General features: G+C 43.6%; 2 protein-coding genes across 3 annotated transcripts in view; both read left to right on the top strand.

The window, feature by feature from the left end:
- LOC145425249 (TELO2-interacting protein 1 homolog) overlaps positions 1 to 26,721 on the top strand; it is a 276,230-nt gene that overhangs the window by 236,743 nt on the left and 12,766 nt on the right. The gene's annotated exons all lie outside the window — the stretch shown is intronic.
- LOC145426174 (NACHT, LRR and PYD domains-containing protein 12-like) lies at positions 74 to 26,721 on the top strand. The gene is made up of 10 exons (XM_080299706.1): positions 74 to 828; positions 2,894 to 3,000; positions 11,563 to 11,668; positions 12,927 to 13,003; positions 13,123 to 14,947; positions 16,457 to 16,633; positions 19,277 to 19,453; positions 21,824 to 22,021; positions 24,392 to 24,565; positions 25,241 to 26,721. Exons 1-10 carry the CDS (start codon positions 74 to 76, stop codon positions 25,251 to 25,253), a joined length of 3,609 nt encoding a protein of 1,202 aa, XP_080155832.1. The 3' UTR covers positions 25,254 to 26,721.

Below are 26,721 nucleotides of genomic sequence, written 5' to 3'. Positions count from 1 at the left end.
TCCTTTTGGTATGTACCAATTTAAAGTCATGCCATTTGGGCTTCAAGGTGCACCAGCGACATTCCAACGATTAATGGACCATGTACTGAGAGATGTGTCAGCATTCTCTGCAGCATATCTGGATGACGTGGTGGTGAACAGCCAGTCCTGGGAAGAGCATGTCATTCACCTACAGAAGGTGCTACACTCCATCAGAATGGCTGGACTGACTATCAATCCCAAGAAGTGCTCCATAGCCAAGAGAGAAGTGGAGTACTTGGGCTTTGTAGTTGGCTCTGGGAAGATAAAGCCGCAGGTTGGAAAGATTGAAGCAATTCAGTCCTTCCCAGTTCCGACAACAAAAAGGAAGGTGAGAGGTTTTCTGGGTCTAGTAGGCTGGTACCGGAAATTCATACCTCCTTTTGCAGAGCGATCCACTGTACTGAATGACCTCACAAAAGGCTCAGCCCCCAACAAAGTGCGTTGGACAGAAGACTGTGAGCAAGCATTCAGAGACCTCAAGGAAGCAGTTTGCACACATCCAGTTCTACACAGTCCAGACTTCAACAAGCCATTCATCTTGCAAACTGATGCTTCAGGAGCTGGCCTTGGTGCTGTCCTTCAGCAAGAGGTGGATGGTGAAAGAAGGCCTGTGGTGTTTCTGAGTCGGAAACTACTCGACAGGAAGACGAGGTATTCGACGGTGGAGAAAGAGTGCTTGGCCATGAAATGGGCTATTGAGGCCTTGAGGTATTATCTTCTGGGACGTCACTTCACTCTGGAGACTGATCATCGTCCCCTCCAGTGGTTGAACCGCATGAGGGATGCAAATGCCCGCATTGCAGGATGGTACTTGTCTTTGCAGCTTTATGACTTTACGGTCCAGTATAGGCCAGGGAAGTCAAATGTGGTTGCTGATTGTTTATCTAGGATGACAGAGGACTGAAGCACTTCGCGCTCAAGAGAGGGAGGAGGAAATGTAAGGAAGAGGACTCCCTTACTGTATTTTTTTTTTTTTTTTTTGTGCCTGTCCCGTTTGGCTCTTTTGCCATCAGAACTATTGTCTAAAGGCAAAGAAAGATGCCCAACGGATTTACTTTACCAAATTGACCATCCCAGCCTTGCCGTAATGGTCCATTTGATTCACCTTTTATTGTTCATTTCATTTTCACTTACTGAATACGGAACAGACTTGACTGTATTTATTTATATTATATGTATAGCACTTTAGAGCACACCTTTCACTTTATTAAAAGCACCTTATCAAGCACTTTATGAGCATTGCACTTTAAGCATGGATTTGCACACAAGAAGTTTAAATATTTATTGACTATTTATTGGGAATTTTAAAATCAGTTGGTAGCCTTATTTCAGATCCTGCACAGCTGCTCCTCATCAAGGAATGTGGTGGTTGTCTGTCAGGAGAGAAGAATGGTGATTGAGATTGTGATTAAGGTTTACCAGTAAGGAAAACTAATGCAAACGTGTGTGTGAAATCTAGGGATAAAAGTGGTGCAAATAAGTGTTTGTAAGTTAATGATTACTCACCTTTCTTGCCTGTGTCCTCTTCAAGGTGTTTGGGCAAATGTTTCCCCTGGGGTCCAGACACCATTTAAAGGTTCCGGGAGAGACCATTGGTAAAGAGAGTGTGGTGAATCTTTTTGTGCTTGGGTTTCTGGGTTTTTATAATATTGGGTTTGGTGTAACATTAAGTGTGAAATATTTATTAATATGTAAATGTGGAAATGTATTTATGTATTTATTTATTCTAATTAATATATTGTATACTGTGGTGGAAGGTTGGGATTTAAGAATTTACCTGAGAGTGGAATAATGGTTAAGTCTGTGACAGCTGAACGTATTTAAGGCTGCCAGTTGTCATTAGAGGTGGAGTTTTTGTGCTGTGAAGAAGCTCGACAAGTTAATTGTTGTAAGGAGAGCCATATAGCAAATAAATACTTTGTTCCACTACACTTGCCTTGGTCTGTCTCACTGTGTTTCCAGCCGCTAAGGGCCGCCCTGTTACAAGGACAAACAGCAGCACATGTTCTCTAAATGTTTGCAGTCATTTTTAAATGACGCTGATACTACATGAGACATTTTCCACATTTATTGTCTTTGAACAGAGAATAATAAAGCCATCAAACATACACAGGCTTCTGCAAATACAAACTTCTGTGGTGCATTTGATGACCTGCAGAGGAGAACAAGTCGGGCTTTTCAGCCCTAACACAACAAGAACAGCTGTGGAACCATTGGCCATTTGCCATAGTGTAGCTGAGTCAAAACAGCCCAAGTGCTGAGAGGGAAAACATGATGATTTATGTAAAGTCATAACTGGCTGCAGCAGCTGAGCTTTGACCTGTGAGCTGCAGCTTAAGCTTCTTTTATGGTTCAGTGTTTAATGTTTAAACTGTTTATGGCTGCACACACACCCACAGTCAGGTTGTATACATATTGAAATATTATATACAGTGTGGCAGCTGACCTTTGAACTTTGACCTGCGAGCTTCAGACTCATTGCTGGTGTGAGGTGTTTAATACTATTGAAGCTTGCAGACACACCCACATCCTCTGATTTGTTCTCAGGGTTGTTCAGTGTGTCGGAGTTGGAGCAGAAACCTGCTGCAGGTTAATTATTGATCAAACAATATCACACAAGGTGCAGCAGCTGACCTTTGACCTGCGAGCTTCAGACTCATTGCTGGTGTGAGGTGTTTAATACTATTGAAGCTTGCAGACACACCCACATCCTCTGATTTGTTCTCAGGGTTGTTCAGTGTGTCGGAGTTGGAGCAGAAACCTGCTGCAGGTTAATTATTGATCAAACAATATCACACAAGGTGCAGCAGCTGACCTTTGACCTTTGAGCTTCAGACTCTTTGCTGGTGTGAAGTGTTTAATGTGACTTCAGCCTGCAGACACAGAGGACTGATGAAGCAGAAGATTGTCTCTGTTTCTACACAGACCTGGTCCAGACAGCAGAGCTGCAGAGTGAAGACGTTCATGGGAAGAAGCTGAGTAAGTGCAACGTCCTCTTTGAATCCTGGATCAGGAAGTGAAGCCGGGGAATATTTGGTGTTTCAATAAGGTTTCTGTCTTTGACTCAGTCTGCTGTCACTTTGTTTCAGAGAGAAAAATAGATTTCAGATTAACTGCATTATATGCTGAGTAACTAAATGCTGCTAGTCTGTGGTGTCACTCCCAGCAGCATCACGTCATTTCTTTACTCTGACCTTTAACATCAGTTAACTTAGCTAGCAGAGCAGCTAGCAGTTAGAGTATGAACTCTGTGTCAGCAGTCAGCTTGGTCCTGGTGGTCACCTGGTTTCATGTTTGCTGATGATCCAGATGTGTCCACATAATTATTTATTTCTGTAAATGTAAAGACTTTACAGATAAACAACAGCAGCCCTCTGGCTGGACTCTAACCTGTGAGTTTCCTGTGACTGAAACCACAAGCTGACATTTTCCTTCTGAAGCAGCTGAATGGATGTTTAAGTTTACCTGCATACATGGTGCAAATAAACCCGCTTTGGATGGTTTGGAGGCGGAGCCCAAAGCAGGACAGGATTCTAATGTGATTGGTCACTTTGATGAGGTGGCTGGAACTCAGGTGGTCGAGCAGGTCACCTGCTAACCAGAAGGTTGGTGGTTTAATGCCAGTCTGCATGGTGTCCTGGTGAATGTTCGACAGGAAACACTTAGACACATGGAAAAAGTGCTTGTGTGAACGTACAAGTTGTGTAAAGCTTGTGTTTGAAAAATAAAGTTTATTTCTTATTATTTATTTTATAATAAAGTTTTTTCCTGTGCAGCAGTGGAAATACTGACAACTATAGCTGGATTATTTATTTGAACTCTTTTAAACCAGAGGCTTCAGACGCAGGTTCTGCAGCCTTTAATGGTAATAGTCAAAGTGTGATCGGTGAATTGTGAGCAGCAGAAAGGAGGAAAGCACTAATGCTGGCACAAGGGGCCACAAGCCAGTGTACTCCAAGTGCCAGGCTGGGTAAATGGGGAGTGTTGCATTAGTAAGGGCCTTCTGAACTAAAGCTTTACCAAATAAAATGCGTGGATCATAATGAATAAGACTGTCATGCTACTGATGGCTGAAAGAAAAGGAAGAGGAGGAAGGAGGCATGTTAGGAGTAGGGATGGGTATCGTTTAGGTTTTATCCGATACCGGTGCCAAACCGGTACTTTTGAAACAGTGCCTGTGCTTAATCGGTGCTCGAATCAGTGATTAAAGAATGGAGAACACAAACTCTGTCCAAAAACCTCTCATGTTTTTATTTTTAGCAGTCTCTTTTTTTCTGCAAAATGATAACCAAGTTAGCCTTTTCTGTTGATACAAGATACCTCCTTTGGTTGGAACCGGTGCTTAAAGAATGGAGAACACAAACTTTGTCCTGAAACCGCTCATGTTTTGTTGTTTTTTTTGTAAAAAGATAACAATGTTAGCCTTTTGTGCAGCTATAGGGCATATATGGTATCACTCTATCAAACAAGAAGACAGCAGCATGTAACTACAACGGTGTTTGCTTGTTCACCTTACATTAATGTAATAACGTGGTTAGCCTACTCAACGTAAATTACACACAAACAACATTAAGCTACTCACGCAGAGAAGAACGGCTGCTGCTGCCGTCATCATCCTCATCATTTCTGCTCCTCTGGCAGGGCTAGGGGCCAGGACTCTCCTCTTCAGGTTCTTGGGGGATGTTGCTAACTCCGTGTCCGATAACAGGCACCACACCCGCAGTAGTTGTGCTCGGTGTGAGGTCTTGCAGGAAGCTATCAAATACGGTGCATTTCTCGGCTTTAAAAAAAAAACACTATGCGTCGCCGGGTGTTTCATGGTAAACAGACTGATTCTTATATAGCGCTTTTCTACTCTCCCAGAGTACTCAACATGCCACATTCACCCAATCACACCAGCACTTTATCTGTACTCAGTGCTTTCTAAGTACATTCACACTCCGAATGTGGAGAGCAAGTTGGGGTTAGTATCTTGCCCAAGGATACTTGGCACGAGGAGCCTGGGATCGAACCATCAGCCTTCCGACCAGTAGGTGACCAGCTCTACCTCCTGAGCTACAGCCTCCCTGTTTCACCAGATTCGAGGTGTTACCTCCTTTGCACAGTATCAGCTTAAAGCACTTGTTGCAGGCTGCTGAGTTTGCATCTTTTGCTGTGAAGTACAGCCAGACTTTGACCGCTTAGCCTTGGGCATTTTTAATCTGTCGCTCTGCTCTAAAAGAACATACGTACTGGGGCCCGCCTACTATCCTTGGAAAGGTAAAATGATTGGCTAGAATCCAAAGTGTATGACATCTCAGGAAAAAAAGCACCAAAATGTGCACTGCTTTTCAGTCTGGTTACTACCGTTTATGTCAGACCCGGTGCCATAATGACATCAGATACCGGTGCCCATCCGCAGTTAGGAGGCAATGGTAGAGAAGGAAAGACAGGAGATGGTAAATGGCCTGCATTTGTATAGCGCTTTTCTAGTCCATAGGACCCCAAAGCGCTTTACACTACATTCAGTCATCCACCCATTCACACACACATTCACACACTGGCGATAGCAAGCTACATTGTAGCCACAGCTGCCCTGGGGCGCACTGACAGAGGCGAGGCTGCTGGACACAGGCGCCACCGGGCCCTCTGACCACCACCAGTAGGCAAACACGGGGTTAGTATCTTGCCCAAGGATATTTGGCATGCAGCCAGGGTGCAGCCTGGGATCGAACCACCGACCTTCTGATTAGTGGCTGACCTGCTCTGCCACCTGAGCTACAGCCACCCAGAGTGGAGGTGATGTATCTAAATGCATCTGAACAAAGCAGAAGTGCACACCAAACTCAACGGATAGTCAAATGTAGAATCACAGAACAGAACTGCAGGCTGAGTTTGGATGTTTGTCTTTCACACCTCTCTGTGTCTCACACACACAGTGACGTCAGACACAGTCACACTCACTGTTCCATCTGCTTTGTGCACAAATTCATTACTTTCTTCCTTCAATGATCTACATACTACGTGCTGCCCAGTGAATACTTTGCAATGTATTCCATCCCCTTTCAAGGCAGAATTACCCAGTTTATTCCCCATTACAAGACAACAATCAGTCACACTCACACAGACCACGTCTGGCCCGCACTCGCTCACACGTGCGTTTACCCACCAATGAGAGCTCTATCCTCCTTACATATTGGTGGATAAACCAAACACTCAACGCCCTCAGCGGCAGAGGAAAAACCTCCTTTCGGTGGAGCAACCATCCTTAACCCTCCTTAAAAACTGGCGAAGAAACCAGACCTCCTTAGAATAATTAAAAAACTGGTGGGGAAACCAGACCTCCTTAAAAAAAATAGAAACCAGGTAGCTTCTAAAACACCATCTGTTTTAGAAAACAAAACAGATGGTGAATTCTTTAGAGAATTTTCTAGAAATCTTTTTCTTTCAAAACAGAATTCAGAATATTGATCTTTGACATGGAAGCTGTTTCTACAGGATCCTGATGGACACTCAAAGCTTTCATAAAATGTTCTCATTAGTTGTTTGCAGCAGAATATCACCTGATGTGAACCAAAACAACAAAAGTGCTCTGCACATGTGTGTGAGACTACAGATTCTAGAATCAGAACTGCTGATTTCATTACTCTGAACTTTTAAAGGCAGGTTTTGTATCTGACAGCAGGGACACTTGCTGTGTTCAGTGTGACTCGTCTCTGCAGAAGGTCAGGGCTCTGATAGTTGCAGTTAGCGGGTGACTTACTGGGCAGGTGGATCCTGAGTGTCTGTTGGAGTCAGGGTTCATTATGGTCCTGGTTGCTACTGGAAATAAAGAAACAAAAGGAGGGTGTGTTGTTCAGGAAGTACAGACTGTAGCTCAGCAGGTAGAATTACTAACTGGAAGGTTGGAGGTTTGATCCCTGGCTGCTCCAGTCTGCACGCCACGGTATCCTTGGGCAAGATGTGGAACCCCGACTTGCTCTCCGATGCATCCATCATAGTGTCATTGTTAGAAAAAGAAGTGCTTGTGTGAATGAAGCACGCTGTATAAAATGCTTTGACTGCTCATACAGAAAAGCAGCTCATAAGAACTGGTTCATTTTCCAGATAATTCCACTATTAAGACAACAGACATTTGGGAGGCTTTCTCTGAGAGTAACACTGAAAGTCTTGCTGCTCCTCCACAAAATGAACTTCAGATTAAAGACACAGCTCAGCTAAACACAACTCAAACTAATCTACACTATTTTTCTTTATTACGCAGCGTTTTTATAACTATTTCCAGATGTTTCTAAAGATGAAAACAGAATTAAACTCCAGCCTGATGCGTTTCTGAGGTTCCTGACTCTGACCGTCCCTCAAACGCCTCTCTGGGCGTTTCCTTCCGTCGCTTTTACTTTCGCTTTCGTGAATGTTGTGGCGCAGTTGATCGTCTTATTAAATTCAGTTCTTTGCATTCTTTTGGCGGCGAAGAAAAACTGGGCTCAAAGTGGTCAAACTCAAAAAATGATCTTTATTTTACATTCCCGGGAACGGAGAACTGTTAGGCGCTATCATGCACCCACAGCTCTGAAAAAAAAATCACAAGCTGCATGTGTATATATATTTCTGCTACGTCACATATAGTTTCGATCAAAACAACTCCTTACATAGTAGCAGTTGATGACAATGACAGCTGCAGAGTTTGTGTCTGATGTATTAAGTATGAAACACTGTTGGGCTAAAATCTGGTCAGAATGAATCCAGGTGCAGGTGTGTCAGTTTAGGACCACTGGACTAACATCCAAGTGCTCACAATATAAAGTGTATTCTGTAGTAACATCCTGGTGTTGCAGCAACAGTCCCACATGGAAACGTCAACACTCAAACTCAAAATCTCTTTTTGTCAACAATAAAATGACAGCAGACCAATTTGAACAAAGTTGGTAAAAAGCTTCAGAAATTAGTAAAATATTAAAAAGTGTCTTGATGCTCAATCATCCAGTAAATCCCCAAAAAGTTGATTCTGTTCATCTGGATGTTTTCAGCAGCATGGATCAGTGTGAGGACAGAGAGGAGGGAGTCCCTCCCTCTAAAAGCACTCTGTGTGGGGAACATGAGAGCCAGACCAAAGCTCAGAGGTGAGATGACCATCTCTAACTGTCCATGACTCTTCTCCATGTCACAGCTCAGCACTCACATCACTGCTCCATCATTATTCACACTCATACCTCTGTGTGTGTTGTTTTAAAGCCCAGAGCTGTGGGGCGTACCAGGCTCAGCTGGACATAACCCTGAAACTAATCCAGAGCCTGGACCTGAACCCAGCTGTGTTTCCTTAAAGAGCAACGACTCGAAGGGTGCTGCTGTAAACTTTAACAAAAGACTGTTATGTGACAAAGAGTAAGTACATTATTTTTATGAGATTGTTCATCATGTCTTTAATTTAATATTTCCAGTTTTCCTTCCTGTCTCATGAAGCTGTGACATTTATTGTTTTTCTTTTAGGATCAATAAGAGGCCAGAATCTCCTGGACCTGAACCCAGCTGTGTTTCCTTAAAGAGCAACGTGTCGAAGGATTTTTATATAAACTTTAAAGGCTGTTCTTCTGCTGCTGAGAGGTAATGTGTGTCTAGATGTTGTTCCTGACTCTGTATTTTTGAATAAATCCTCATGTTTAATATCAGCTCAGCTCTTTTTCACACATTTCTATGTTGGTATGTGAAGCGGTGTGTGTTGGAGTGTTTCCACAAACACAGCAGTCAGAGTGGAAAGAGTGGATGTTGTAGGAGGTGTTTGTGTAGTGAAGAGGCTGAGTGTCTGTAGGACTCCAGCTGCTCCAGCAGGTGTCTCCTTTGTGCTTTGCTTCAAACACAGTGTAGGGAGGAGCTTCCACTCAGGTGTTTCAGGTGTTGCTGGATGGAGGAGGACAAATAGTTTTTCCCTTCAGTGACACTTCAGCAGCTCAATGTTCTGGGAGATGTTTGTCTTTATGAAGGTTTATGGATTCTTGTTCTTACTTTGGTTAAACTGAGCAATACATTTTCCATCTAACATTTAAAGTAAATTTCCAGGTGAATAAAAGATCTGCAGCTGCAGCCTCTGTGATGTTTCACAGTCTGAAAGTAACAAATTCAACCAGAGTTCAAACAAAGGCTTAATATACGTGTGTGTTTGATATAATGCCAACAAGTACAAATAGGTGTTCTTACAGGTCTTAATCACAGAGCTCTGATAAGTCTGGTGACTTTCACACTCAGCAATTTTGCTGCCTTTTATTTTATATTGGCCTTTTTAAAGCCCTTCAAAGTCTCCCACATTCATACAGAGCTTTTAACACCAAACTCCTTTACAGTCCTTCTCCTCTCACACACGATCACACGACTGATTTGTCTGCAGCAGCTGTGTTACTGCTAGTATTTTATTATGTGTGTAATCTCCTCATATTGTTCCTGTGGTTTAGTTTGACTTCCTTCTGCAAACTCAGCTGCTCTGTTGCTGATACACGTCTCCATGAATATGATTGATCAGATGCTGCCAACACCATGTGTTTCATGTGAGCGCTCAGCTGAAACCCTGGGTTGACTTATCGAGTTAATAACAAGCTTCACGTGACTGTGAATGCTAAAGTGAATCCAGATAAAGGAAAGAGACCCTGCTAATGTTGGACTCACTTCTTAGTGTAGATCCCAGGAGGAAGTTCAACATAGCCATTCTTTGTGCTAGCTCGACCAAACCTGAGACCACAGTGCAGGATAATGATCATCATCTGTCTCTGTCAAGGACATTTAAAATCCACAAATGACAAACATAATTATATTTGATCATTAAAAATGATGATTAAACAAAGTGTCAAACATACTTAAGTAGAAGGACTGATGTTTGTGTTAAAATACCCTCTTAAAGCTGAAATACTGATTCAACTTTCTCCAAAAGTTGTTTCTGTTCATAGCGTTTAAATGGTAAATGGCCTGTATTTATATAGTGCTTTTACTAGTCCCTAAGGACCCCAAAGTGCTTTACATATCCAGTCATCCACCCATTCACACACACATTCACACACTGGTGATGGCAAGCTACATTGTAGCCACAGCCACCCTGGGGCGCACTGACAGAGGCGAGGCTGCCGGACACTGGCGCCACCGGGCCCTCTGACCACCACCAGTAGGCAACAGGTGAAGTGTCTTGCCCAAGGACACAACGACCGAGACTGTCCAAGCCGAGGCTCGAACCGGCAACCTTCCGATTACAAGACGAACGCCCAACTCTTGAGCCACGATCGCCCCCCTGTTTAGTGGGAGAAACGTTTTGTCTCTCATCCAGGTGACTCCTTCAGTCTCAGCTGACTGCAGGTTTCAATCTTATAAACAGGACATTTGCATAATGACTGAAACCTGCCCACTGAAGGAACAATGGGCTGTGAGGTCAGTTCCTTAATCTTAATTATGAAAATTCTCATGACCACTGATCAACAACAAATCCTGAACAACAAATCCTGCCAATCGTCCTGCACTTAACAGCTTACACTATGTTACTCTGTTTGTGTCGGGGGACCCGATCCTTGGGGTGGACCAGTTTTTGGCGCAGCGTGTTTTGGGGTTTAAAAGCCACAGAGACCCGGTGTTTAGAAAAAATGCGACTCAGCTGCTCCGACACTCCTGACACATATGGGATAGCTACAGGTTTTCTCTTAGGCAGCGGTTGTCCTTCTCTCCTGGATCGACTGGAACTTTCTTTAGGAGCCTTTCCAGCTTTGACAAAAGTCCAGCTGGGACACATTTACGCTACGTCCAGATGAAGAGAATCAACTTTTGGAGATTTACTTTCCTGGATGATTGAGAATGCATCAAGACGTTCCTCCTAAAGTGTTATTCAGAAAAATGACAAAAAAAGTTTTAAAAATAAGGATTAAAATATTAAAAACTATGTTTTTGAGTTTCCTGATGTAGCACAAAAATATATGAACATAACTGTATATAGGACAGATATTTCACGGTTCTTTTAGGCAGCACCAAAAAACAAAAAGACTATTTTAAGCTGTCTGAGGTAGTGAGTCAACATGTCACACTGGGTCAAAGGTCAGGGAGTAAAAGTGTGTTTTAAAGGAGGTTTAAAAGCAGCGAGTGAAGGAGCCTGTCGAGGTAAATCGTTCCATAACTGATCAAAGTCAGTTGGTGGACCTCTGTGTGAAATCAAGCATCTGGTTCACAGAGAGGATAACCCTCACATGGGCTGTACAACATTATATAGGGAGACATTGTATTTTTATTTTATTTTTTATTCCTATTTATTCTATTTATCCCCTTTGTATATTTTATTTATATCTGACTCTGTATTTATATATATGTGTGTGTGTGTGTGTGTGTGTGTGTGTGTGTGTGTGTGTGTGTGTGTGTGTGTGTGTGTGTGTGTATATATATATATATATATATATATATATATATATATATATATATAACAATTCTGTAACTGTAACTTCGGTCGTTGCTGTGCTTTTTGGAAGTCGAATTTCCCAGAGGAACCCACCCGAGGGATTAATAAAGTTCTATCTTATCTTATCTCTTATCTTATCTTAAAAACAGAGATTATCGTAGCCATCGCTCTCTCGCATGGACGTGGCAGTCTTGCTGTCTGCTGCGAATCCTCCCCGTACCTCCGTGACCTCGTCTGGTATCTGCTCCCTCCTCTGTAAGAGACAGTAAAGGAAAACACGTCTCTGCCTAGTCTTGGAAATCTAATCTTATCATCCATTGTTCTTCTAGGGCCTCTTCTTCTTGTGGCCTCAGCTAACTGCTAATATTTAAATGGATAACATTAACATGTGTGCCAGCCAGGTTCACATTTATGATGAACTATGATTAATTAACTGATGTTGAAACTGGAGCTTTACTGACCTCTGAAATTCCTCCTAAAGTGTTATTCAGTGTTGTGACAGTCAGCTGCTTCAGCTGCTGCTGGGATGGGCTGTGGCAAAGAGAACAGAGAAAATCCAAATCAGAGTTTTTCTCTGAATTAAAAGCAAGGAAACAACAATATATTCTACATGGTGAAACTGATGGTTTCTGGTGTTTGGGTCTGTTTTTCTGTATTTATGCAGATAAAGTGTAAACTCAGATGAATTATACCATCAAATGTTAAAGGAAAATATCAGGATGAGTGTCTGTGAGCTGAGAAGGACGTGAAGCGAGCAGTTTATCCCAGAGCTGAAGCTGCTCTGTGTGCAGAGATGAGCTCAGATTCCTGCTGTGATTGATCAACAGTCACAGAAATGTAGACTTGTAGTTATTACTGCAGTATGGTCACAGCAGATACTGATAAACATGTATTATGAGGATGGATGATCAAGTTTCTCACTCTCTCCTTTAAATCTCAGTTTTTTCTTCTTCACAGTTTATCTGTTAATTTATTAATGAATAACACTGAAAGAGTTTCTGTTATATTTCCCCTTGAACATCAGCTTATTAGGGCGGCATTAGGAAATAGCCCCCCTCCAAAGAATGAATAAATGAATGATGATAATAATAAAATGATTCAAAAGCAGAGCTCAGAGTGGTAGAATGGTCAAACATGGATCCACGGGTGGTTCAACTGCATTTGGTGACGTGACTAAAGCAAATCTTTCAAATAATCCCACCATCAACGGGATGTTGTCTCCTTTACTACGGTTACTTTACTTGGTCACCGTGTGAATTTCTTTGAAATGAACCAAATTCTTTTATTTGTTGGTTGTTGCATATTTAACCTCTACAGTCAGGAAAGGAGGAGATGAGGCCTCAACAATGTTGGGTTGTAGCTGTGGTTCAGGTTAGAGTGAGTGTCCATGGAATAAATGTAAGTCAGTGAACTGGAAACATGACTGTGTTCAAACTTTGTTTCCTTTTTATAATGAGTCTAATCACAGGTGGACAGAAGTATCTCCACTGTGACTTTTCTGTGTCACCATCAGAGCTTCTGCACAGTGTGGAGAAAGATCCAGAAGCAGAGCTGGACTGCAGACAGCCAGTCAGAGCAGCTGTGTACAAAGTAAGACTGAACATCTGTCTGCTGATGGACTCATTTCTGAAAACTGGACTTCTTGTGTTGTTCAGACATTGAAGAGTTTTCTTTCTCTTTAGTCTCATTGTTTTTCTTTCTTTCAGCAGATGTTGGTCTGCAGGAGGTTTTAGATGAACATAAGATCAGTCTGAGGAGGAGATGTGAACGTGTGACTGAAGGAAGTGATGAAACAGGAAGTAGAACCCTCCTCAACACCATCTACACTGAGCTCTACATCACAGAGGGACAGAGTGAAGAGGTTCATACCCAACATGAGGTGAGGCAGCTGGAGACAGCTTCCAAGATGGACGCCCTCCATGACGCTCCAATCAGGTGCCAGGACATCTTTAAAGCCTTACCTGACCAACAGAGACCTATCAGAGTGGTTCTGACCAACGGCGTGGCTGGTGTTGGAAAAACCTTCTCAGTGCAGAAGTTCACTCTGGACTGGGCAGAGGGCTTGGAGAACCAACATGTCAGTGTGGTGGTTCTGCTTTCATTCAGGGAGCTGAACCTGATCAGAGATGAGCAGTACAGTCTTCTGGAGCTGCTCCATGTTTTCCATCCAACATTACAGAAGGTCACAGCAGAGAAGCTGGCTGTCTCTCAGCTTTTGTTCATCTTTGACGGCCTGGATGAAAGCAGACTTTCATTGGATTTCACCAACAGGAAGCTGCTGTCTGATGTCACACAGAAGTCATCAGTCAGCCAGCTGCTGACAAACCTCATCCAGGGGAATCTGCTTCCCTCGGCTCTCGTCTGGATAACTTCCCGACCTGCAGCAGCCAATCAGATCCCTCCTACATGTGTTGACAGGCTAACAGAAGTAAGAGGCTTCACTGACGCCCAGAAGGAGGAGTACTTCAGGAGGAGATTCAGTGATGAAGAGCTGTCCAGCAGAATCATCTCCCACATGAAGACATCCAGGAGCCTCCACATCATGTGTAGTATCCCAGTCTTCTGCTGGATCACTGCTACAGTTCTGGAGCACATGTTGACTACAGAGCAGAGAGGAGAGCTGCCCAAGACCCTGACTGACATGTACTCACACTTCCTGCTGGTTCAGACAAAGAGGAAGAAGAACAAGTACCACGAGGGACGTGAGACGAGTCCACAGGAGCTGACGGAGGCTGACAGGGAAGTTCTTCTGAAGCTGGGGAGGCTGGCGTTTGAACATCTGGAGAAAGGAAACATCATGTTCTACCAAGAAGACCTGGAGCAGTGTGGTCTGGATGTGACAGAGGCCTCGGTGTACTCAGGAGTTTGTACAGAGATCTTCAAAAGAGAGTGTGTGATCTTCCAGAAACCAGTCTACTGCTTTGTTCATCTGAGCATTCAGGAGTTTCTGGCTGCTGTCTACATGTTCCAATGTCACACCAACAGGAAGACAAAGGTGCTGAAGAACTTCCTTAAACCAAAATCTTTAATCAAGATGATTTCCAGTCTTTTTGATGACGATGATCTCCAATCACTTGATGTATTTCTGAGCAGAGCCATGTATAAATCCCTCCAGAGTAAAAATGGCCACCTGGACCTATTTGTTCGCTTCCTTCATGGCCTCTGTCTGGAGTCCAACCAGAGACTCTTAGTAGGTCTGCTGGGTCAGACAGAGATCAGTCCAGGAACCATCCAGAGAGTCATCAACAACCTGAAGGAGATGAACAGTGATGGAATCTCTCCTGACAGAAGCATCAACATCTTCCACTGTCTGATGGAGATGAACGACCTCTCAGTACATCAGGAGATCCAAGAGTTCCTGAAGTCAGAGAACAGATCAAAGAAGGGACTCTCTGAGATCCAGTGCTCAGCTCTGGCCTTCATGCTGCAGATGTCAGAGGAGGTTCTGGATGAGTTGGACCTGCAGAAGTACAACACATCACTGTGGGGACGACTGAGACTGATTCCAGCTGTGAGGAACTGCAGAAAGGCTGGGTGAGTCCAGATGTGATCATTAACATCATTGATCAGTGTAGGTTAGTAGTTTAATTTTGAAAATAAAATCAGATTGTAACCACAAAGTGTTTGTGTCCGTACGCTGCAACCTTCCACACCATTCCTTTATTGTACAGACTCAGCAGCAGCTCCATGGATCCCAAATCCAAGAGTGGAGAACAGATTTGAAGTGTGTCACATCCATGCAGTCACAGCTGTTTCCACCATGTTTCCACTGATATTAATCCTGTTCAATGACACGTTTCATATCAGTGAATATGTTCTTTAGGACGTCCACTGACATGTTTAAGTGTCCTGCTGGAAATCATCAAATCATCCATGAAATCCATGAAAAATCCTTTTAGTGTTTCTAACTTCACCCTCTGTCCTCTCTCTCTCTCCATCCTCCTCACTGCTTCTTTCACTGATAATCACACAAACATCGTATTCAGCTACAAAATAACACAATAATATCATCTGATGATCATTATTATAAGAGCAGGATCCATATTTGATATCAGAGTAACACACTGCTTGGTTATGTGCAGTCATCATCAGTGACTGTGGGTCAAACAGAAGCTCTCTGATTGGTTGCTGACCTTGGTCACCTGTCCACTCTCACCTGTTTGTGTTTGCTCTCTCTTTGCTGTCTCCATCCTCTCTCTCCTTTCTCTCCCTCTCTGTCTTTGTACGTCACTCAGGTCCAATGGAAACAGTGACATTTACAAACCAATCAAAGACAAACTGATCCATGTCAGGTTATAACAATATTCAAAGTGAATACAGGCTGCTGCTGGACACAGACAGGTAACATCATTTTGACTTGCTGTCACCTGGATCTGGACTCATAAACACTGAAGCCCTGAACAGGAATACAAATCATTTTCTGCCAACTAGCGACACAGCAGCAGATAATGGCTCAGAAAGCTAAAATGAGCCAATCATTTCTGTGTTTAGTTCCCCTGAAATCAGATCTGATATCAGCAGCTCTGAGTTCATTCATCATTATTGTCCAGTGATGAGATTTCTGCTCCGTTTGGTAACAGTCAGCAGGTTTTTCCTGCGTGTGGACGTGAACAGTCGTACCTGACAGCAGGTAGCAAACAGAGATCATCTTTCCAGCTGGAACTCTTCACTGAGCTGAACTCATTCAAAATGTTCTGGAGTCAAAACAGGAAACAGTCCAAATGTGTGTCTTCACTCTGACTCTGGATCAGATCTCAGTGACAGACTGTGGACATTATGGAAGCCTAAATGTGACACCATCTTCCTCCTTCATCTGCAGATTAAAGCCAAACAAAGATTCTCATTAAAAGTCTGCAGGTCTGAGAGAGACTCAATCGTTGTGTCATGTCAAACACAGTAAGAGGAGCTGAAGCACAGATGTGAAGAGCAGATTCATCAGATTATGACCTCACTCTGTTTTGTCTTCATATACATTCAGTCTGTGTTTATAATGCAGATTTTCTGCTTTTATAATAACACATTTTATATTTTCTATCATCACAGACTGACTCGGTGTGGACTCTCAGAGTCTCACTGTGAAGTTGTGGCCTCAGCTCTGAAGTCCAACCCCTCCCATCTGACACAGCTGGACATGAGTGGAAATAAAGACCTCCAGGATTCAGGTGTGAAGCTTCTGTGTGCTGGACTGGAGAGTCCAAACTGTCGATTGGAGACTCTGAGGTGAGTTCACTGACTGCGGCTGTTGTTGTTTTTCTATATTTCAGGTCTTTGGTGTTTGAAACGTTCTTTAGTTCCTAAATGTTCAGGATGTGTCTGAAGACAAATGTGAAGAAGTTTGAGTGCTTTCAGAAATGTTGTCTTTCCAAACGACTGAACAACAGTTTTTCCTTTTAGCTCCAAACAGAAGTGACAGACTTGAGCAGGGTTCATTTAAAGGCTGACAGAAGTGGAGTGGTGACGGGGAGATGTTTGACAGGACAGTGTTTCAGCCTCCACAGGTTCATGTTGTGCTCCATCAGTCAGTGAAGATGAAGTCAGTGCTGATGAGGCTGTAGAGTGTGTGAGGGATGTGAATGAGGATGATGAAGATCTGATGATAGCAGATAAAAACAGGCTGCAGAGACTTTGAGCCATACAGGGCACACAGTGTGTGTACAGAACAGCTGAAACCATTATGGAGGCCTCACTGGAATATGGAAGCATCACAGTACAGCTTCAGTGAAGCTTTAAAGTCTCTGATATGAGATGAGAAATGAAGCAGCCAGAGCTTTTTCATGAGTGGAAATCCACTGTGACTGTGAGCTGCTGCTACAGCCTCCAGATTAGCCAGCAGCTCATCCTGCTCAACATTTTCTCACCAACTTTAATGGAAGTGTGATGTTTTCAGCTGGAGTGATGGTCAGGGTGGCCTCCCTCTCCTCTTCTTCTCCTCTTCCTCTTTCATTTGTAAAGCCACTTCTGCTGCTTTCATTCATTTGGAAGTCCTGTAGCTGAGTTTGGGAGAGACTAACAGCCTCGGCAGCAGAGGGGAGAAAGGCTGTAACACCACCACTTTACTCTGTTCTACCTGTCACATCATTTTATCAGGAAACAAATATCATGTTTTTCCTATGTTTGTCTTGAAGATGTAAGAAGATCACATGGTGCTTTTTATTATTGTGTTGGTTTGTTTGCTGTCTCTTGGATGGAGCCCAGCTGTGCGTGGCCCCTGGGCCTGTGGTCAGAGTGTGTGCTGGATAATCCGGCCCAGGATGAGGCCAAACTGACATGGGATGAAATGTCTGTCACATAATTGAGCTTAGTGTAGTTTCATTTCTGCACAATTTAAAAACAACCAAAACTTTGTTCTGTCTTTTCTATGTTATACTGTAGACTTTCTTTGATACTGTGTCCAAAAGGAGCAGCTTTTACTTTGAAGGGGAGGCGTCTCTGTTTCCTCTTCAGGTTGGATGATGGAAGCAAATTAGTAGCTGTGTCCCAAAACGTCGGCTGCATCCTCCAGAGGCTGCATTTGAAGGCCGATTACGTCACAGCCAGGCGATGAAGGCTGTCCGTATTTGTCGACTCCTTCAAATGTGCCCGACAAATGCATCCTTCATTTCCCCGAATTTGAAGGATTCGTCGGGTGTGTCCTTCGTGGCCCACCATATCCCAGAATTCATAGCGCGGCCCAGCCAAATTTCAGCTGCCAACAATGGCGGCAGCTACTAAGTTTTCAAATTACTCTTATTAATCTTTCTGGGTCACAAAATAAACTTTTAACATATTTTCAGGCGAGAAAGTAGCTGTGTAAACTTCAAATATCTGCTTGGTTTATCAAGACATCACATATTTGCAAAAGTGTGCCGACGTTTTCGGAGACGTCTGTTACCCACCCGCTCGCTAGCAAGCCGGGGGGTTCAATGGTCACTCCAGCCGGCGAGAGCAGCGGACGCCCGGCTTCATCGTTTTCAGACCCCGCTCTTTCGCTACTCAGGTGAAACACGATATATAAGTCACTCGGAGAACTTAAAAATGTAATTGTTTGCCTTTTTTCTGTGTTTTATTTGTTCCGGAGTAAATCGGTTTGGCTGAGATCAAAGTTCCTCCGGGATTTTCACACAGCTGAATAAACGTTAAACAGGAAACTGATTAAACAGAAGTGTGAGACGGTCGAGAATTTACGCCAGTGTCCTGTTATATTTTAGATAGCAAGGAGCAGACGGCCGAGTTTATTAAACTCCACAAAGACAGCGGTGACGCAAATCTGAAGGCTAGACCGTCCCATTTCACAGCCTCGCACTTCCAGCCTTTTCGGTCTTTGAAGGACCCGGCCCACGTAGACCGCGAATACCGGGTCCTCCGAAGGATGCAGCCGACGTTTTGGGACAAAGCTAGTGTGTGATGTTCTTTCAGTGTTGCACTTTGTAGACGCTCCCTGAGCACTGGTCTCACAGCCAGCTGCACATAGAGACCAGTGTTGTTAGTCCAGGTCAGAAGATGACTTGTTGGAATGAAAATGAGCTTGTAGTTTGTCTGCTTTAATAATGTGACTGGAAAAAGGTGTTGGACTTCAAATATGTCCATTTCTTTCACACTTCACCTTTAAAAGTGAAGCCTTGTGGTTCCTGGAAGGAAAAACACGACTTTTTCAAGTCTTTGTCCTGTTTTTATGATAAATGTACGACTTTAATGTGAAACATTCAGAGTTTTTTCTCTTGTTGTGTTTGTTTGAAGCTGCTTCCTGTTGGCTTCAGCTGTTTGGAGTTTCCATTTTCTAAACTTCTACATTCTGAACCTTCTTCAGCTCTGAACAGATGATGAAACACTGAATGATTTCAAGCTCACACTTTGTCTAATAAACGTACATCATTCTTTATACAGATTGAGGGGCTGTGGTTTGTCAGAGATCAGCTGTGATTATCTGGCAGCAGCACTGAAGTCCAACCCCTCCCATCTGAGACAGCTGGACCTGAGCTACAACAACAAGCTGCAGGATTCAGGAGTGAAGCATCTGTGTGGTTTCCTGGAGAGTCCAGGATGTGGACTTGAAACTCTGAGGTCAGTCAGCATGTTTTAGTTGTGCTGAGATAAATATGATGTGAAAGTTGTGCTGACACTAAACTGCAGACATCAGGCTGATATTATACTGATCCACACTGAGGATCTTCATGGTAAAGTCTGTTTTCTTCTTCTCTGGTTTAGTCCATTGACTGCAGCAGAACAATGTTCACATTTCAAACCTTCAAAGAAGAAGAAAAATCCTCCACTGGATAATTCACTGTGAAACTCTCCAACTCTTCATTCCACCTTAAAGTCTGTCTGACACTGAAATCCAAAGCAAAATGTGCGTTTGCTTTACAGACAGCAGTCCAACACAAACATACACACATCATCCAAAACACAGTCCAACATCCAAATCTCCTCCACTGCCAGCATGAATGATGGGAAAGAGAAGGAGGAACACTCTGACATTCAGGGTTAGAATGAGTTTCATCAAGCAGACTGTGAAGATCAAAGCTGCATTAGAAAGCTTACATGAATGAATGAGTGGACAGAAGTGGACAGAGATCATCTGAAGCACTTCAAAGGCTTTAAATCAGCACATTTCTCTTTATTCTTTATCAACTCTGTTAGTTTCTCTCAGTTTTCTGTGGAATGAAGCTAACAGCAGGCTAATAAGATGCTGACCAATAGGTTTCTATTAAAGGTTGTAATTTGTATATGAAAAAGTGCTTTGGCTCAGCAGGGATCAGCTTACAGGTAGAATACAGCTGCTGGATGGGATTAGCATGTCATAGCTATCTACCAAACTGCTAACTGGGGGATTTCAGGCCATCTATGGATCATTTTTGCTAACTGTTTATTCAGCTTAGGCTCACAGGGCTGCAGCCTGTGCCCTAGCTGTCATAGGGCAAGAGGCGTGGTCCACCTGCACAGGTGAGCAGTCCATCACAGGGCCAACAGAGAGAGACAGAGAAGCACTCTCTCACATCCACACCTACAGCCAATTTAGAAGCACCAATGAACCTAAGCAGCATTTCATTGGACTGTGGGAGAACATCCAACCTCCACAGAAAGGCCAACAAGCTTCAACCTACAACCTTCTTGCTTTAAGGCACTAGTGCGAACCACTTTTCCCCATTTCAGCCCAAATCCTGCATCTTCCTGTTTCTGACTCCAGGCCAGCTCCACTAACACTTTCTCATCAGACACTGCCACCTAGTGGAGGAAGTCTTAGTCCCATTTGAAGCTTCAGATTACAGTTAGTTCCTTTACAAAGAGGTGGAGGTGGTGGGGCCACAGCACCATCATCACTGAGTGCCATAGGACACTTAACCTTTGTTTCCATATGCTGGGAACATCCTGTTGTTCCAAGGAGGACTGGAAAATGTGTGAAGATCTCCCAGTCAGTTCCTCACAGCACACTTCAATCATTTCCCTCCCACAGCATCAGGACCAGGGCTTTTTCTCTCTTTGGTCCCACTAAGAGATTTCCACACAAACACCTCATCAGTGGGACTCTCAGAGCTACCAGCCCTTTGCTACAATCACAAAGCTCTTCATTGAAATCAATGATATCAAAGCTGGAATCCAATGAGTCCAAGTCTTCTGCTGATTCAGCATCACATTCATCTTTGCTCCTTGTTCTGCATCCCCACCATGGACTTCATTCCTTTCCAAGCCAGCCTTGAGTGTCCTTTATTCAGCTCATCCTCTGCTTTACTTTTACACCTGATTTTAGCTGCTTTATCTCTCTTTCAACAAGTTTCTGTGCCTCAATCTTTTTCTTCTCTCCCTCATAACAAGACAGCTTCTTCTGCCTGAGAACATGTTGGAGTGATTTACTAATCCAGGGCTGCTTATTGGGGAAAATACTTCCTGTTTCCAAAGTAATCCCCATTTTTCCCAGAAAGAAATGTAAGTAGAAATCGATGATCTAAGTGAGAACATGAGCCTTTAAAAAGTCCCAGTGGGTGCAGTCAAAGCAGTCCCTCAGTCCCAGTATAGAGTCTTTGGTCCAGACTGGAACAACTGTGTGCCCAGTTTGAGCTCTCTTCAGTGCTGTGACCTGACAGACCCAGAGGGGCCATCACATCACATTTAGAAGCTCCCCTAATGGAGCCACAACACATGTCCAACACTTAGTCTGTCTTGTTGGACCAACTGGAAGAAATGATTCAAGGACTTAGTCACAGAACAGAGATTCAAATCTCCAAAATCCAACTGGCTGCATCAGGACATATAGTCTGAAACTCTGCACAGTTTCCTGTTTGAAGCTGCTTCCTGTTGGCTTCAGCTGTTTGGAGTTTCCATTTTCTAAACTTCTACATTCTGAACCTTCTTCAGCTCTGAACAGATGATGAAACACTGAATGATTTCAAGCTCACACTTTGTCTAATAAACTTACATCTTTCACTCTTTATACAGATTGAGGTGGTGTGGTTTATCAGAGATCAGCTGTGATTATCTGGCAGCAGCACTGAAGTCCAACCCCTCCCATCTGAGAGAGCTGGACCTGAGTAATGACTACTGGTCTTCAACTAAAGAAAACAAGCTGCAGGATTCAGGAGTGAAGCATCTGTGTGGTTTCCTGGAGAGTCCAGGATGTGGACTTGAAACTCTGGGGTCAGTCAGCATGTTTTAGTTGTGCTGAGATGAATATGATGTGAAAGTTGTGCTGACACTAAACTGCAGACATCAGGCTGATATTATACTGATCCACACTGAGGATCTTCATGGTAAAGTCTGTTTTCTTCTTCTCTGGTTTAGTCCATTGACTGCAGCAGAACAATGTTCACATTTCAAACCTTCAAAGAAGAAGAAAAATCCTCCACTGGATAATTCACTGTGAAACTCTCCAACTCTTCATTCCACCTTAAAGTCTGTCTGACACTGAAATCCAAAGCAAAATGTGCGTTTGCTTTACAGACAGCAGTCCAACACAAACATACACACATCATCCAAAACACAGTCCAACATCCAAATCTCCTCCACTGCCAGCATGAATGATGGGAAAGAGAAGGAGGAACACTCTGACATTCAGGGTTAGAATGAGTTTCATGAAGCAGACTGTGAAGATCAAAGCTGCATTAGAAAGCTTACATGAATGAATGAGTGGACAGAAGTGGACAGAGATCATCTGAAGCACTTCAAAGGCTTTAAATCAGCACATTTCTCTTTATTCTTTATCAACTCTGTTAGTTTCTCTCAGTTTTCTGTGGAATGAAGCTAACAGCAGGCTAATAAGATGCTGACCAATAGGTTTCTATTAAAGGTTGTAATTTGTATATGAAAAAGTGCTTTGGCTCAGCAGGGATCAGCTTACAGGTAGAATACAGCTGCTGGATGGGATTAGCATGTCATAGCTATCTACCAAACTGCAAACTGGGGGATTTCAGGCCATCTATGGATCATTTTTGCTAACTGTTTATTCAGCTTAGGCTCACAGGGCTGCAGCCTGTGCCCTAGCTGTCATAGGGCAAGAGGCGTGGTCTACCTGCACAGGTGAGCAGTCCATCACAGGGCCAACAGAGAGAGACAGAGAAGCACTCTCTCACATCCACACCTACAGCCAATTTAGAAGCACCAATGAACCTAAGCAGCATTTCATTGGACTGTGGGAGAACATCCAACCTCCACAGAAAGGCCAACAAGCTTCAACCTACAACCTTCTTGCTTTAAGGCACTAGTGCGAACCACTTTTCCCCATTTCAGCCCAAATCCTGCATCTTCCTGTTTCTGACTCCAGGCCAGCTCCACTAACACTTTCTCATGAGACACTGCCACCTAGTGGAGGAAGTCTTAGTTCCATTTGAAGCTTCAGATTACAGTTAGTTCCTTTACAAAGAGGTGGAGGTGGTGGGGCCACAGCACCATCATCACTGAGTGCCATAGGACACTTAACCTTTGTTTCCATATGCTGGGAACTTCCTGTTGTTCCAAGGAGGACTGGAAGATGTGTGAAAATCTCCCAGTCAGTTCCTCACAGCACACTTCAATCATTTCCCTCCCACAGCATCAGGACCAGGGCTTTTTCTCTCTTTGGTCCCACTAAGAGATTTCCACACAAACACCTCATCAGTGGGACTCTCAGAGCTACCAGCCCTTTGCTACAATCACAAAGCTCTTCATTGAAATCAATGATATCAAAGCTGGAATCAAATGAGTCCAAGTCTTCTGCTGATTCAGCATCACATTCATCTTTGCTCCTTGTTCTGCATCCCCACCATGGACTTCATTCCTTTCCAAGCCAGCCTTGAGTGTCCTTTATTCAGCTCATCCTCTGCTTTACTTTTACACCTGATTTTAGCTGCTTTATCTCTCTTTCAACAAGTTTCTGTGCCTCAATCTTTTTCTTCTCTTCCTCATAACAAGACAGCTTCTTCTGCCTGAGAACATGTTGGAGTGATTTACTAATCCAGGGCTGCTTATTGGGGAAAATACTTCCTGTTTCCAAAGTAATCCCCATTTTTCCCAGAAAGAGATGTAAGTAGAAATCGATGATCTAAGTGAGAACATGAGCCTTTAAAAAGTCCCAGTGGGAGCAGTCAAAGCAGTCCCTCAGTCCCAGTATAGAGTCTTTGGTCCAGACTGGAACAACTGTGTGCCCAGTTTGAGCTCTCTTCAGTGCTGTGACCTGACAGACCCAGAGGGGCCATCACATCACATTTAGAAGCTCCCCTAATGGAGCCACAACACATGTCCAACACTTAGTCTGTCTTGTTGGACCAACTGGAAGAAATGATTCAAGGACTTAGTCACAGAACAGAGATTCAAATCTCCAAAATCCAACTGGCTGCATCAGGACATATAGTCTGAAACTCTGCACAGTTTCCTGTTTGAAGCTGCTTCCTGTTGGCTTCAGCTGTTTGGAGTTTCCATTTTCTAAACTTCTACATTCTGAACCTTCTTCAGCTCTGAACAGATGATGAAACACTGAATGATTTCAAGCTCACACTTTGTCTAATAAACTTACATCTTTCATTCTTTATACAGATTGGAGAGCTGTGGTTTGTCAAAGATCAGCTGTGATTATCTGGCAGCAGCACTGAAGTCCAACCCCTCCCATCTGAGAGTGCTGGACCTGAGCTGGAACAACCTGAAGGATCCAGATGTGAAGCAGCTGTCTGATCTTCAGCAGAGTCCAGACTACAGACTGGAGACTCTGCTGTAAGTAGAGTGATGGAGTGAGTGGGTGGTGCTGTCAGCAGTATTGTACTAAACACAGTCAGTATGAAACAAAGATCCAGTGTTTCCTGTAAAGCTGCAGCTTCTCAGTGAAGCTGTGAGAGGAGAATGGTGACAGGCTTCAGGATTGGACACAAACACTTCCTGTTTCTGACCTTTATGGTCACCATGGTAACGGCTGACACGCTCTGATCAAACGCTGTCAACAGCCAATCAGCTCTCTGAACAAAGCAGCATGCAGACCAATGACTGCATTAATTTCCAAGTTTAAAGCAGTGAAGAACACAGTCTGTAGGTGAGGAAGAATTTAGTGAGAGCAGATGTTTGGTTGGAATTCCTCCAGTTAACAGCTGGAACCGTCCATCTGGATTGTTGGGCTTGTTGTTGGGGTTCCTACAGAGCTCAGAGTGGACACACCAAGGTTCTTCTAATGAATGAAAGTCCAAACTCAAACTAGGAGGGAAAAACATTTTCATCAACTTCAATAAAAATCCAAAGATTAGAAAAAGTGAAGCAACAATGAGTCCTAGTACAGTCCCAGCACTGAAGTCCCTGCTGCTCTTTATACTGGATGTGCTGCATCACTGACTGACAGCTGATGAAGAGTCTCTGGAAACACTCGTTTATCTCCTCTGCTCTTCCTTCTTCTCTCTGCAGGTGGAGGTGGTGATGGTAAACAGGACGGTGTGTGTGCTGAGAGAGGAGGAGCTGTGTCCTGATGATCCAGAGAGGTTGAAGCAGCAGCAGCTTGTGTGTAGAGACGCTCTGACTGGGCCATGTTACTGGGAGGTGGAGAGGAGAGCTTCACCCAGCAGTGACTGACAGAGGAATGAGAAGAAGTGCAGATGACTGTCAGTGCTGCAGAGTGAACTGCTCTGAGAACAGCTCCACTGTCAGACACAATGTAGAGTCCAGCATCATCCCTGTGTGTCCCTCTGGATCTGACAGAGGATCATCAGTGTATCTGGACTGCTCTGCTGCTGCTCTGTCCTTCTACAGTCTCTGTCTGACTCTGGCTTCAGACCCTCCTGGATCAAACTCACCTGGAAAGACTTTCAAACATCACTCAATAGATTTGAATACAGAATATATTTGATATATACTGTAGATGTACTGTAGAGTTGCAGTTTGTCACTTGTAAATACAGTCTGTGAGCAGCTGTGAGCTGAAAGATCTTTCTAGAAACAGGAAATGTTTTCACTCTTCTGTTGCTTTTTCATATATTTCCACAACATTAATATTGATCCCACCTGTCTCACCTGTTTCATGCTTTTATACATAATAACAGGACACGTGTGATCTGAGCGCTGCTGTGGTTGCTGTGCTGCACGTCTTCATTTAGATAACAGAGACATCTAGTGGTTCAGAGGGAGAACTGCAGGAGGTGGAGCTGTGTTTTAGCATGGAAAACTTTTTATCTTTTAGGCGCAGATACAAATATGACAAGTATCAGTGTGAGATACAAAAGGTCACATCAGTCAGCAGAGGGAACAGTGATCACACAGCAATGTAAGAATAGAAACATAACAGTGAATCTGGACATGTATACAGAGGGAAGCAAACAAACAGGATGTAACACTACATTAAAGCCACAAATGTGAAGAAAACAAACACAAAGGAAAATATATTTGATCTCAGGAATCCAAATCAGATGCTTTAGAGCAGGGGTCGGCAACCCTGGGCACGCGTGTCACAGCTGGCAAGCGAAGGGTTAACTGATGGCACGACCATAGCTGGACTGGCCATCGGGCATACCGATGGTGATTTTTCGTTTTTCTGGGCCAATGATGTTTTTTTATGATTTTTTTTTTTTTTTGTAACGGTATAAACGATGGAAGGTGGTGGATTGGCCGGATGCTGGTCGATGTGTAGAAATAAGTCAGTTGTTTGGTGGTGGCTATGGCGGAGCTTCCACAGAGGCAGCAGGTGGATGAGGGAAAGGGGAGGCAGGAGGAGCAGAGACCCGAGGCGGCCGCCGGTCCGAGTGTTGGCCCCCTTGAACTTTCCCACATTTTGTCACATTACAGCACAAACATGAATCAGTTTTATTGGAATTCCACGTGAAAGACCAACACAAAGTGGAACGGAAATCATACATGATTCCAAACATTTTTTACAAATAAATAACTGCAAAGTGG

Source organism: Astatotilapia calliptera, chromosome 3 (assembly GCF_964374335.1).
Source record: "Astatotilapia calliptera chromosome 3, fAstCal68.1, whole genome shotgun sequence".
In the NCBI taxonomy this organism is placed as follows: Eukaryota; Metazoa; Chordata; class Actinopteri; order Cichliformes; family Cichlidae; genus Astatotilapia; species Astatotilapia calliptera.
This window is presented reverse-complemented; position numbering and strand designations above follow the sequence as displayed.